Source organism: Mauremys reevesii, linkage group 18 (genome assembly GCF_016161935.1).
Source record: "Mauremys reevesii isolate NIE-2019 linkage group 18, ASM1616193v1, whole genome shotgun sequence".
In the NCBI taxonomy this organism is placed as follows: Eukaryota; Metazoa; Chordata; order Testudines; family Geoemydidae; genus Mauremys; species Mauremys reevesii.
In genome coordinates, this window is record NC_052640.1 from 22,315,023 (window position 1) to 22,329,426 (window position 14,404).

Below are 14,404 nucleotides of genomic sequence, written 5' to 3' on the forward strand. Positions count from 1 at the left end.
TAAACTTTTTGTTCAGAGCAGGTGGATTGTAAATAGTGCAGTCTCAAGGGTTAATTCCTTCACCCTTTGTGTTTTTCCTTTTGGATCAGATTCAGGTCCATTAGGAAGCTGGGCAGCTGCCCCCAGCTTCCCAGCTTTAAGCAGGAATAATTGGAAAGATTTCTCCTTTCACATTAATTTTTCTTGAAAAAGGAAAAGAGACGGTTCCTTTCTGCCCCAATGGGCTCATCCCCCTGCTGCTCCGGCCTGAACACGGGGGAGGGTCTTGCACACCGCTTTGCTCTGTAGCCACTGGAGAAGGAATAAGCAGGCTGGCTCCATTCCTTCAGATGTTTGTCCATCAGCTGCTGGTCAATGACCCTGTGCATGTCGTCCTGTAACAGAAGTGGAAAGGGATGTTCAGTCAGAAGCACAGCCAGCGTCTCAGCAGAGTTTACTCATGGACATGGCTAAAATGGGATTATAGAATGGCCATGATGAAAGGAAGAAGGGTGGAGGGTACAAGGATCTCATTTAGCCACACAGCATGGGGCCTTCACCAGCATCGCTCCTCAAACACCAGGCCCTTAAAGAGACCAGATGTTTACCTTTTGCCCCACAATTGTTAAAATGGAAATCAGGCCATTCACAGTTTAATGTAATTTAGGGGGTGGCTGTTTTTCAAGGTTTTGCTGATGGCTGTGAAATGGAGCACGGCTTCTGGTACCCTTCTCTCAGGTCCCTGGCTTGTCTTTTCAGAGCTGGCTGGCTGCCATCTCCCCTCTCTCTGTCCAGGAAGCTGCACAGATGAGGCATGTGGCTGAAGCAGAGGCCAGGAAGGGACAGGACTGTAGTTCTGAACCTAGAGTAGCTCTGTACTGAAGGGTAGGCAGGCCAGGTGGCAGAGAGAAGTTGAAGGTGGCCACATACATGAGAACCTCTTCAAGAGGGAACTAAGAAGGTAAGGCTTCTTTTCATAATCAAAGAGAAACTACTATCATGGGTTGTGCTATGGATGAGTTACGCAGCACTAGTACAATTTACTGAGGAGTATTATGGTATCTTTCTGATCAGTTTTCAAATAACATGGCACAGACCATCTGCAGCTGCCTGATCAGCAGGAGGTCATAATTCACCACTGGATCATCCAACACTTATACTTTAAAAGACACCTTCCTTCCCGTAAGTAACTTTCACAGCATTGTAACCAACAAGATTGCCATATGCAAAAGGATTCAACTCAACAGCCAACTCTGACAACATCCAGCAAGACATGACATGACAACAGGGAAATCGTAAGTTTAATAACCACAACCCCAGTTCTGCTGCAATTGGCTCTAATGTCATATACAAGCAGGAGACCATCTTGTACATGTTTTACAAGAAAATAGGGTCAGAATTACCGTCTTGTTTGAAATTTCAAGTATGTCAAATGAGCCCAAATGGCCGAGGCTCCTTGCCTCTCAAGGGCGTTGCTCATCCTTGCAATGTCCATGAGGGTCAATAGAACGTGAGGCTCTGACTAGTTAAACACAGCAATACAAATACACAGCACTTCCAATGTTCAAAGCTGTGCAAACACTAGTGCCTCAGATAGACCCCTCACTGGAGGCTGGTGCAATCAGAATCCTCAGTTCACGGAGGGGGAAATGGAGGCTGTGTGGTGATGTGACCTGCCAATCTCAGAGCAAGTATTCTGTTTATGCCAGTCTCCTACTGCACATCAGCTGACTCAGCCCCCACATCCTTCAGAATTCAAACCAAAACACAAACAGCTACCCATCACTCATGGGAGTGACGGTCTGAAAAGCCAGGGTTGAGCTTTCACATCTGTCCTCTGTTCAGCCTACTGTGTCCAGGCGTTGCCAAGGTTGGGGGCTCTCTCGTCTGATAGCTGCTCTCACTCTGGCCTGCTGTCTGATAGTCTCTGCCAGCAGCAGGCAGCTTTAGGCATCCTCATGCTAAAAGGCCTATTTTTGTGACACACCTGAATTTGGGCTCTGCTGGGCTAATCCCGGAATGAGGTAATAACCACCTGGCTGTGGCGGCTGACGACCTCACGGCTGTCAAAGCCTACTGTTTAGAGGAAGCCCACTGAGTGGTGGGGTCTGATTACGCAGAATGACTTTCTAGCCAGATGGCTACATAGTTTAACAAAGATTCGGCATTAATCAGACTCAGGGTTGCGTGAGTCCAGAAGATGACAATTTCCAACCCACGCACATTTTATGCAGCATAACACTCTAATGGGGGTTGGTTGCTATGGACGACCATCAAATGCCAGTGGACACAGATGGCACATGCTCCATCACCCACCATCACAGCAGGTGCAAGTGCCGGCTCTGATTTGGGATGTTTAGGCAGTTGAGGGCTCCAGATCTGTGTAATGTGGTCAGTGATTCAGTGAAGGCACTGGGCTCCTCAGACTCATGTAAACAGCCTGCAGACACTTACGGTGCCATTCACGTTTACAGTGTGTTATAATAAGCCCGTTATTTACAGGCTAATAGGAGGTGATGTCCCACTTTACAAGGTGATATGGTTGGTTGCCTGCTAGGTAACCAGGAGGGGGTAAGTTGAATAATTTAGCCTGAAGTGATTAGCTTGTTTTCAGGAGGGAAAATCCCTGCCTTTCTAACTAGTCTAGTACATGTAATATAACAATGTTCATTTTAGATTCCTTTGGACCCCAAACTATTCCCCCACCTAACTCTGTTTTCAGGCCAGTTTTAGAAATATAAATTTACCTAGGATGTGCCGTACTGGAGCATGCTGCAGTTCCAGTTAGTCCACTAGGTTGCCTCTGCCCTATGTATCTGATGGATTTAGAGGCAGATGATCAACTTCCAGCAAACACACAAACCACCACACCTGAGCATCTGTAATGCTAGCTCCGGGTGTGTGGGAGAAGGGGGAGAATCGCCCCTTGTGGTCTATTCACCCAATATCTGGAGGTGGGTGGACTGATATCCCTTGTGATGTACTTACCCGAAGCCCAGCCCTGTTCTCTGCGCTCTTTAGGAAGCAGATGCAGTGAGCTAGAAGTAGCAGGAAGAGTGACAGGGCTGTTAGGGGGCCTGAAGCAAGGTTAGACTGAAGAGTTCATATTTTTTTTAATTAGGGCTGAAAAAAAGGAGGCTGTGATGGAAGAAAGTGAAGGGGGAGGGGGCAAGATGAACTTCAGTATTAGCTAAAACAGACTCGAGCAGCTTAACATACTTTGGGTTTATATACCCAGCTTTTCAAAGGGTGGCTTCCTCTGTGCAAATGAGGAAGGCACTCAGCCATCTCACGGGCAGATTTGTGCCCTCCTTTAACTGTGGGGTACCATATAGATACTGCAGAGCAAAGGATAAATATAGGGCAGCTGGATAAAGAGCCCTTTAAAAGACTGTCCCAGGAGACATTACAGCTTGAGGTCGCTGACTAGACAATGAGGTAGGTCAGAGGTTAGAAGTTCAGTGACTTGTCCTGGCCATGTCTGCGCTGGCATTAGAACTCAGGAATCTGTGGCTCCTAGTAGTTTGCAGCAAGGGATACACAGGGATGGAGGGAGTGGAGAAACTGGGTGAGGGGAGCGGTGATGTATCAGTTTCATTCAGTAAGCCAGAGTAGACAGGGATAATTTGACAGTGCCTGTGTATTCTGATTGGCTGAGGGGGAGCCTCCATTTTTAGAGTACACTGTTACAAAGAACGTGTATCGTTTTGGGCGTGATGTCTATGGACTAGAACACTGCGCCAGGACAATATCCCACTGCTAGAGACAAGCCCCAGGGAAAGCACAACATTTATCAAAGCTAACCAGCAAACCTGGTTAGACACCCTATTATCCAAACAATCTATTCCATTGACTAGCTCTCATATACACATGATTAATGGCATTCGCTTAGTGCAGGCGTGACAGTTGTTCACAACAGCATTGTTGGGCAGCTGCATTTGGATGTCTTAGTGCTCGTGAGGCTGACTCTTTGCTGCCTTTCAGCTGGTGGAGTCACTTACAGCCACTTTGCATGGGTGTAACATGCTACTATAGCAGAGTTCTGCTCTCCCTCCTGCCAGCTGTAACATTTCAGAGCCAGCTTGCAGGGGAGTAAAAGCCTTCACATGGTGCAAGGCACCAGAGAATCAGGCCCCAGGTTTCTTTCAGCCCAGGTGTTGTGGGCTTCTCCGACTCTACTGGGGTTTCATGCAGCTTTTCAACAGCCAGGCATGTCTTATTTAATAGTGAACGTTAAAGGGAAACTGTTGCATCTCTATTTGAATAAGCAACACACAAACCCCTTTCATCATCTAAATTTTTCCCCATTTGCTTTTGGGGGCACCACTGCTGCTCCTTATTCAGATAATGGTAGGCACAGGTAAAATCAGTGAAAATATCTCGTGAGCCATAGAGTAAGAAATGGCACTTATTCTAACCAATCTCTCATTTTCCCATGATATGTGTTCAGTGGCAGATCCTGGGTTCCCCCGTGCAGCGATGTATGAATAAAAGACCAACTGGAACATTTAATTCCACTAAGATCTGCTGTTTCCACACCCAAACTGAGATGAGAATGGTTTACCTGGATTGCATGCATGTATCTGTTAAATGTTCATACTGGAAATAAGCTATCCCCAGCACTAGGAAGTGATGATATATGGCTATTTTTGTCGAGGGCCATTGGTTAAAATAGAGACTAAGAGAGCAAAAATGTAGTAGTTTGGACACCTCACCAGTACCAAGATACAATTATGAATTAAACACAGCTAGAGTAGTGGGACAGTTAATTTAATTTTCTAAAAATATTTGGGGTCTTGGGGCCTCCCTGCCCCCCCCACAAAAAAAACCCTTAAACTTCATTTATATTAGATGGTTATCAGACATGAATGACTCTTTTTTTAAAAAAAAACCCTCTCTCTAATCTTTTCTGGTTCAATAAATCACAAGGCTTGGCAAAAACTTACTGCAATATAGGAATAGATATATTTTTAAATGTGGAGTTCCATTTCTGATAAACTTCTGTAGTGGACCACTTTCTGCTCCCATTAAAGTCAATGGGAGCAGGACTGGTCCTGCTATATTTCTGCTGTTTGACATTATATACTATGAAATATAATACAGCAAATGCCTGTTAATAAAACTACAATTTAGCAAAGTACTACACGGTAACTAAGAGTGGTTGACAACATCAGTCCAAGTTCCAGTAGAAACCAGGGATGTCCATATAAGTCTTATCTGCAGCCTTCGGTATCTGTTGTACTGTCAGCAGTCAAAAGATAAGACTACAAATTAAAAAAAACCTCAATTTTTATTTCAATGACTCTTCTAGGTAGGCGAATGAGACTGAATGCATTTTTAGCTATTAGCGGCAAGAATTTCTAGTATGGGCATACCAGGCCAGATTCCCACTGTCGTTCACTTTTTGAAGTCACATGCATGCAGAGTGGGTACAAAATGCTACCCAATCAGAAATCTCCACTCACAGTGGTGGTGGAGCTTAATATTAGCTTTGCACAAATTTAAATGACTGCACAATGGGAGAATGGGCTCATGGTCCTTACCAGAGGCAGGGACACCTTGAATAGTCCAGTTTTTCCATGTAGCTTTTGAAAGACTCCTATCCACTAGTGTGCGGAGTTTAAGTTCACTTGACATAGGGCATGTCTTCAGCTTTAACGTGGCTGTGTAGTCACAGTATAGTGCTAGGAGCGAACTCTCCCAGCGCTATAAAAAACAATCTCCACAAAGGGTGCAGCTCCCACTGTCTACACTGGTACCTTACAGCGCTGAAACTTGCAATGCTCAGAGGGGTGTTTTTCACCCTCCTGAGCGAGAAAGTTGCAGTGCTGTAAAGTGCCGGTGTAGACAAGCCCTTAATCTTTGTGAATTTGGGTCTGTACCTAGGGGGGCTTCTCAGCTCTCAGTGAAAAGCAGCAATTTTTTTTCCTCCCGGGTCAGTAGCTGTTATCATGTAGAGCCCGTTTGGTGGCCTGTGTGAAACAAGTCTCAGTCCAAGCTTTACTGGGTAGATATCCCAGCTCTAAACCAACCACCACCTTGGCCATTTTAGAGATGACAAGGACTGAATGGATCATGGAGACTGAACTCCCTTCAACCCTAGAGAGGATCCCTCTAGGGCAGGATTGGGATGCACTAGCCGGGCAGCGTCCAGGAGTTTACTCTATCCCAGCCTGTGCTACCTGCTCTGTGAATAGCCAGACGTTTTCAGTTGCAAGAGCTATCAATCCAGCATCCTCCGCTACTCAAAACAGAGGTAAGTTATCTACTGTGTCATCTCATCTAGGCAAGATTCCCTGGTAACATCCATGGAATAGGAATTTTTTTGTTTTGTTTTAAACCAAGTGTGGGATTTTTTTAATGTATCTTCTAAATTTTGTGTATGCAATTGGAGGAGTGTGATGTGTTTTCTCAGCTTAGAGGGTGAGAAAAGCAGTTTCCTTCATTCTCAGGCTTGGACTACACTTCAAAATTTACATCGGCAGAGCTGTGTCAGTCAGGGGCATGAATGCTGACTAAACTTCCAGTGTAGCCACAGCTGTGCCAACAGAAGAGTACTTCTGTGAGCACATGTCATGTTCCTACACTGGCAGAAAAACTCCTGTTGGTGTAGGTTGTGTCTACACTAAGGGGCTATGTCAACATTGCTATGCCAGCATAAGCTTTGTAGGGTAGACATAGCCTGAGTGGGTAGTGTTATGGCTTTAAAGTTTGCGTCTTTGCCCAGCTGTCACTAACTCTGGATTGGCTTCCCAAATGACTGCTTCAATGTCAGATGGGTAAGTGTTGTAGTGGCATGGAAAGCTAGTTATATACGTTCTGAACAGGAAGAGAGAGGGCAATGCCTGCAAGGGCTTTTCTTGGCAAAAAGTTTTACACGCTAAGGGCCAAGTTGTGCTCAGTTACATTATTGTAAGTCTCTTGGAGCAGTTCTGGGTTTACTCTGGCATAACTGAGAGCAAAGTCGGCCCTATGATGTAAAAAGGTTTTGCTTTAACTTTAAAACCCTTACTATGAAGTGATGTTTTGGTTTTACAAAGCTTTTCAAAAGGCTGTTTGTTCTCATTCATTATTAAACAACATTAACTCAGTTTTATAGGCCAAATCCATGCCTGCTGTAACTCCAGAAATCAATGGCGTTACACCAGGAGTTACAATAATTCTGATTATTTAAAATGGTAATTACCTGCTATGTTTTCTTGTTCACAGCCAGTTGTCCTAACACACATCAAACTCAGTGAAGTTTTCAAAGCAGAAGGACTTCAGGACTGGACACAAATGACAACATACAGTACTCTTCAGAAAATACTATTTCCCAGACAGACTCTATTAGCTTCACTAAAATAGACCCGACCTTTCCATTCATAGAGCTGTTCACATCCTCAGAAAGGAACAGCTCATCTCACCTGTTTAATAAGATTTGTGCACATGCCAAGAGACATTTGCCATCCGTTTACCTGTGCAACCTCACTGAAGTCAATGGGTTGTGCAGGTGTAAGTGAAGGTAGAATTTTACCCTTACAGATCTGTTCTTGCTCCTGTTAAAGCCAATGACAAGACTCCCACTAGCTTCAGTGGATACTGAATCATACCCTAGCTTTGGAGAGGAACACAGGTGTTACAAGGAAACAGCTATAGGAGACAGACAGTGAATTCGAATGGGCACCTTGCACTGTGTGGAAATGATCATGGAGGATGCCATGTGTAATGAAAGTAGTGAATGGAACAGAGGCTACTGTAGTCTGTGAGACACACTTTCCTTCAGCAGAGAATGAAACAACACTGGACTTGGATGTGATGGGAGAGTGAATGAGGTGGGTGGGATGGAGCGTGGGAGCTCACCTCAAAGGCAGGAGGGGTGTACGACTAAAGCTGTTGGTACGGGAACTGAGAAAGGCCACTAGATCAGAAACCAAAGGAGCCAGATAGTAAAAAGCCCTGAGGAAGCAAACTGTAAGCAGGAGAAAAAAGAGAAACGAGAACACAATGGAGTTGAAATAGGAGAGAGGTTGCATGGGAGAGGTTTCTACTGGTCAGCTTGGATAGTCAGTGCAGTCATCATCTTACTCGTTCTGTAACAAGCTACAACAAACCAGGGATCCATCAATCTCTGCCTTGGTCTTTGTCTCTCCTGCCATTTGTTTGTATCTTTTTTCACACATCCCTCCTCCATATTATCTGTCCAAATAACAACTGTATCTTAGTTCTCTCAAGTGATCTCTGGCTTTGTGTGACGTTGGTACTAGTGGCTCCCAAACTGGAAGAAGCCAGGTTAGCCATTTTACCTATAATTTGGAGTGGGACTGAGTTTTCACCTTTCCCTCTAGCTAGATTTTCTGATGGAAAAGAAAACATTTACATCTGTGTCCTGAAACGGTAGAGCCCAAATGATCAGTAATGGCTTCGTTGCCTCTGTTCCCTAACTGAAGAGGAGGCACAGGAGACTGACTGAAGTTTTTAGAAGATTTAGTGATGCTACACGTGAGTGTCTTCAGTCAGCATGTTACTTGGATAGTAATCTGATCTGAGATGGTCAATGTCTCTGACCTATGGACACAGGAAATCTAGAGTAAGGAACCTTTGTCCCGTTACAGCAAAACTTTTCCACGTCCACATCCCAGAGACCGAGCCAGGTCACAGCTGTTCGAGAGAAGGAGCTGAGTTTTGAAAAGGAGGTGTACCTGTCACTAGGCCTATGTGCAGCTGTGAAATTAGAGCTGGTTCCTTTAGTTGCTCTATCCCCATATTAAATAGTAGTTTCTTTATAGTACACTGTAACAGCCACCATCTGCAAGGGTCCAAATTCAGAGATCACTCCCCGGCTTTAACCCTGGGGCTCTCAGTGGGTCTGTGGCTTGTGCCCTTCACACTAGTGTTTTATTACTTGACAAACAACAACTTTTGTATTCCAGATATAGTCCAGCTTCAAGTGTGACATGAGTGTACAGACAAGAATGAGTCAACCTGTGGAACTTTCCCTTCCTCAACCAGTTATACCCCTCGCCTTGAGCCAATGATCTGTAAGTGCTTCCCACCAATGCTCCACTTTGCACTGATGTTGGGCATCACCTACCTGCCATGCCTCAAGCTGCTGTGAGAGGTTCAGTTTCTGTTGAATAGCATCCAGCAGCTGACTGTTCAGAGACATCATGTCGATCTTGCACTTGGCTAGTTCCATTTCCACTGCATTCTTCCTGGGGGGAAAAAGAGAGACATGGACACTCTCAGAGCACAATTCAATTTTACCTAGATCAATTCCTGCAGGTCTTCAAAACCACCTCACCCGTGTTCACTGATTTCCATTCAGCAAAATCAGGATATGGAACCTGACATCAGATCTGCCAAAGGACTCTGATATTTAGTGAGTGACTAGCTCAAGCTTCTACTGGGACAATGAAAAGGAGATGTATCCTGCCATCAGGTGAGCAGAGCCCTTATCATATGGAGAATACTTCTCTGTAGAGGGGGAATGGAAAGCAGGACATACTCTGATAAATTGTTGTGTAGGTTTCTGGTATTAAGACTCTGGCCCAAACAGTTTACACTTGTAAGTCTTTATTCAACCATTTCCTGTGTCTCATATGCCCAAGAAATAATATAAACTGGTAGGGAATATCTTGGCTGCTAATTTTAGATCCAAGTTTGTTCTGATATTTGTATTAACCATATCTGATTCATCCGTTACCCTGCAATAACAACTTTCCCCTGCTTTTCTGCAGAAGAGTGGTCTGGGAATTAGTTTTTATGTTATAGGCAGAGCGGGTAGCACCACCTACGCTTAACAATGCTCAACACCTCTCATTAAAACACTGTTCTCAGTTGCTTATAACTTTGCCAAATTAACTGTTCAGGCTGAAATTTTCCATGCTGGGTGTCTGCCTGAGGCTGAATTGTTTTGGAAAGTTTCAGCAAAAATGGCTTGAGATAGGAGGGAAATAATATTCTTGCAACTTCTCCCCTGAGACAGTCCAATACCTCCAGCCTTTGGAGCAGGGTTTTGAAGTTTGGCAGGGGATGTCACCTTGGTGCTTGGGATGTGCCTTTTGCTGTTTTTTATATCTGTTTGTGCATGCACAAACACTCTCACCTAAAGCACCATCCCCCCTACCCCTTGTCTGCAATCAGTCACAGTCACTGTACACCCTCTCTCCAGTAATAGCGCACACCCCCAATTCCACACACCATAAATATTAATGGTTTGTCCCATGTGAACTGCTAGGGTCACTTGAACAGCAAAAAATCTGCAGATCTCCAGTGAAAGGCCCCAGGTCTGAGTGTTTCAGAAAAATATGCTTCTATTGTAAAACAGCCCATCACTGCTTGATATTAACCGTGGAATTTATGCATCCCCCGAGTGGCACAGTTGCCATAGAGACAGCAGAACTGGCAACCCATTCTGCTATTAAATGTCAAAGCAAGCCTTTTGCACCAAACATCAGTAGCAGGGATATTCCCTACTTCTGCCAACAGATGGCGCTGTTACAATGGCATTCTGAAGGGATTTGGTACCCTTTGGGACACTGTAAAGAACACTTGACAGATCATGTAATTAAAAACAAAATTAAGCCATTGTGTATGCTTGCTTATCTGCCCGCCCTCCTCATAGACGTGCATGATTTGAAGTGTTCTGCTCCTCTTGCCAACCCAGCAAGGGTTAGGCATTGCTGTAAGGAAGTGGGCTGCATTGTGTTCTGTCCTGTCTCACTTCACCGGAGGTCAGAGAGTCTCCTCTGATCTAGAGTAAGCAGAATACAAGTGCTTTTGCCATTCTCGCCCTTCCTCCAGAGCTTGGTGTCCTGAACTTCATGTTCCTCCCTCAGGCTGCCTAAAACTGAACAGGCAAAGATGGGGAGGGAAGGGGAAGACTGGGGAGGTAAAAAAAATAATGAAAAAACGTGGCATAAAGACTGGATCAAAGTCATGGGAGGGGAAGGACAGAGGGATGCAGTAACAGGGTTGCACAGAGAAAGTAAAGCAGGAGAAAGGGAGAACAGAGGGAAGGTGGAACACAGAGGCTAAGGGCAGAAGAACAGGATAGAGGAGAAGCATAACTGAAGGACCAGAGGATTGCAATAACAGAGATTCACAGAGGCACCAGAGCAAAATGGAAGAGGGGGGCTGGAAGAGCTATGGAACAGGTTAGAGAAGGTGCAGTAGCAGAGATACACAGAGGAACTGGAAGGGAGGCTGGAAGTGCAAAAGAAAATAGGAGGAGGAGGAAGGGACCAGTTCCAATATTTGTATTCCCTTCCCAAATGGGGCAATAGCCATCCCTTGGCTTGATGAAAAGATCTGTCCCCCAAAGTTGCTAAAAATAGAATTTATGGAGTTTCTTTTTAATGAGAGCAGAACTGCTGGTTCCAGGAACTTCCTGGGATCAGGACCCATGTCACAGGCACTTAGCAGGACTCCTCAGCACTCAGAAGTGGGAAGATCTACCACTTTACTGGCAGCAGCCTGGCAACAAAGCTGCCCACAAAGTGACAGCTTTGAACAAACTGATGGGTAAATTCTGAGACCACAACCCAAACCCATCTCTGTTTTTCAATAGAATTCTAGTTACTTGGCAATGGCCTCATCTCGATCCCTGATGGCCTTCAGAAGCTGTTCATTTGTCTCCTTATCTTCAGCTGACCCTCGGAGCCTGTCCCTTTCTTCTTTCAGCGCAGTCATCTCCACACTCAGCAGCGTCACCTGTCAGGAACAGAAAGAGCACTGTCAAACGTTTCTCCTCTCAGGGTAATAATTAGTACTAGTGGAAGGCACCTGACTGGCAGCCTTGAAGAGAGAAGTCCTCTAATCACAGAGCACTTAAGATGAGCAGTGACTGGCTACCACTGGACATGTGCCTCAGCTCTGATCTGAATGAGCCACCTTGTAAGGGTGAGAGTTTCCAATCTCCGGGCCCATCAAACCTTGGTCTTTACAGGGGCTGCCAACAATGGTGATAACTGAAGTGGTGGCTCCTACCTGCAAGGCCTAAGCTTTGCCAACTCACTTGACATAGGCTGCCAAACAGCCATCAGATGGCAATGACGCCACTCCATTACATTTAATGATCACCATGGATAATGTTAAAGGCCATTTTAAATGCTCCACTGCAGCCCCTATGATCCACCATAAAGGAGATGGGTTGTGATCCCACTATCTCAGCTACATTACAGCCACTGAAGGTTCACTGTCAAAATGTTACTTCCTCACCAAGAGACTCCTCTATTGATCCAATGTCCTTTCAGCCTGCACTCTGGTCTCTGATCTTTCCTTGACATCACTTGGGTTCATAAATTTTCAAGTGCCCCTGCCCCACCACACTGCAATAAGTTTAAAAAAATAAAAATGAAAAAAACCCCTCATTTTCCTGACTGTCTTTTCTTTAGAAGTAGTGAGCAGTTAAAAACAAACCTATACAAGAGTGATGATGTGTGAAAGGCCACTCAGCTCTAAGGAAGGTGTTACTGGCACTCATCAGAATTTTAATTAGACTTCAAAGTACATGTAAAATATTTAATAATCTGAGAATCTATTTGCCATTCATCATAGAATCTCAGGGTTGGAAGGGATCTCAGGAGACCATCTAGTCCACCCCTCTGCTCAAAGCAGGACAAATCCCCAGACAGATTTTTGCCCCAGATCCCTAAGTGGCTTCCCTCAAGGATTGAGCTTATAACCCTAGGTTTAACAGACCAATGCTCAAAACACTGAGCTATCTCTCCCCCATCCCAGTCCAAAGTGAATTAATAGCATATGAAATCATGAGGGACTCGCTCTATCACAGCTCTGCAAACCTCCATAGGCATTTGGTGTCTTGGTCTGCTGTATGGAGGAATTCCGTTACCAACATACTGCACTACCACCTTGGAAAGCTTTCTGAGATGCAACAAACTACCCTTCTCTAAACCTCACTGGTGGTGGGAAGACAGCTAAGAAGTTATCCATCACAACGATACTTCCAGTGACAGTAGGAAAGTATCTGCCATTGATCTGCTTCTGGGCATGGACAGATTGTGGGAGATGAATGTACACAGAGAAACTGTTTTTGAAGATGGAATTCTGATGCCAGGTTAAAATACAGTACTGGCGGGCAAGTCTTTCTGGGAGGCTGAAGGAGGTGGTGATATATGTTCACTAGGCTGAAGTCCTACACAGCGTTGGACTCTCCGTGTCCAAGTAAAAAATACAGAACCATAGAAATGTATGGTTAAAAAATAAAATAAAATAAATAATTGGAGATGTACCTAGCTCCTAGAACTGGAAAGGTCATAGAGTCCAGCCCCCTGCCTTCACTAGCAGGACCAAGTACTGATTTTTGCTCCAGATTCCTAAGCGGCCCCCTCAAGGGCTGAACTCACAACTCTGGGTTTAACAGACCAATGCTCAAACCACCGAGCTATCCCTCCTAGGAAAGAACCTGAAGAGGTCATCTAGTCCACCCCATATGCTGTGGTAGACCCAAATAAACTTAGACCATCGCTGAGAGGTGTTTGTCTGACCTGGTCTCAAAAACTTCCAGAAATGGGGATTTCCAAAACCTCCCATGGCTGACTATTCCCGTGCTTAACTACCCTTCTAGTTAGAATTTTTTCCTAATATCTAACCTACATCTCCCTGGCTGTGGATTAAACTGATTACTTCTTGTCCTACTGACTGTCCTTCTTGGCACTGACATTGCTCAGACCCTGGATCTGGCTCCTCCCAGTATTCAGGCATCAGTGGTTTGGCTGGGGATGCTGCTGGGGAGAGCGATCTTTCCCTTTTCCTCAGTTCTGGAAGGCTTGAAGAAGTGTTTAGGTTGAGCTGAAAATTAGCGGGTTGGATACGTGCTGGGTTCTGTCTTGCTGCCACAGTCAGTAAGACGGAACCAAGACAGGGTTGCAGCCATCCCACCTTTATGCTCTCGGATGAGGCAGCATAGGGTGCATACATGGCTCCTGCCACGCCAGGTCCAATCTCGCATATGCATGAGGCACATGCACACCTACAGAGGGATCCACACTGAGACATACTTGACTCATACAGGGCTCTGACAGGTGTTGCCAACAGGTCTTCTCAGGATATGACTAGATGACCTCTTCCAAGTAAGCAGAGCGCCCTGTGGGAATGTGCCACACTCCTGTCTTATAAAGCAACATGCATTTCAAGGGGAGTTGTGGGGCAAAAGATATATCTAGCTTCAAGACTAAGCTTGATAAGTTTATGGAGGGGATGGTATGATGGGATAGCCTAATTTTGGCAATTAATTCATCTTTGTTTATTAGCAGGTAAATATGCCCAATGGTCTGTGATGGAATAGGATCTGAGTTACTACAGAGAATTCTTTCCTGGGTGCTGGCTGGTGAGTCTTGCTCACGTGCTCAGGGTTTAACTGATCGCCATATTTGGGGTTGGGAAGGAATTTTCCACCAGGGCAGCTTGGCAGAGGCCCTGG

At 45.1% G+C, this 14,404-nt stretch overlaps 1 protein-coding gene across 4 annotated transcripts in view; it reads right to left on the minus strand.

The window, feature by feature from the left end:
* Positions 1-141: 141 nt before the first annotated feature.
* BICDL1 (BICD family like cargo adaptor 1) overlaps positions 142-14,404 on the minus strand; it is a 71,243-nt gene continuing 56,980 nt past the window's right edge. For 2 of the 4 annotated variants that reach the window (XM_039505794.1, XM_039505793.1), the window contains 3 exons: positions 11,543-11,673; positions 9,053-9,173; positions 142-374 (listed from right to left, as the gene is read on the minus strand). In XM_039505794.1, the coding sequence (XP_039361728.1) occupies positions 174-374; positions 9,053-9,173; positions 11,543-11,673 (453 nt within the window). In that variant the 3' untranslated portion in view covers positions 142-173. Of the gene's footprint in view, positions 375-7,165; positions 7,248-9,052; positions 9,174-10,561; positions 10,845-11,542; positions 11,674-14,404 lie in introns of those variants that run through there. The other 2 variants (XR_005589721.1, XM_039505795.1) reach the window with 2 other exon arrangements.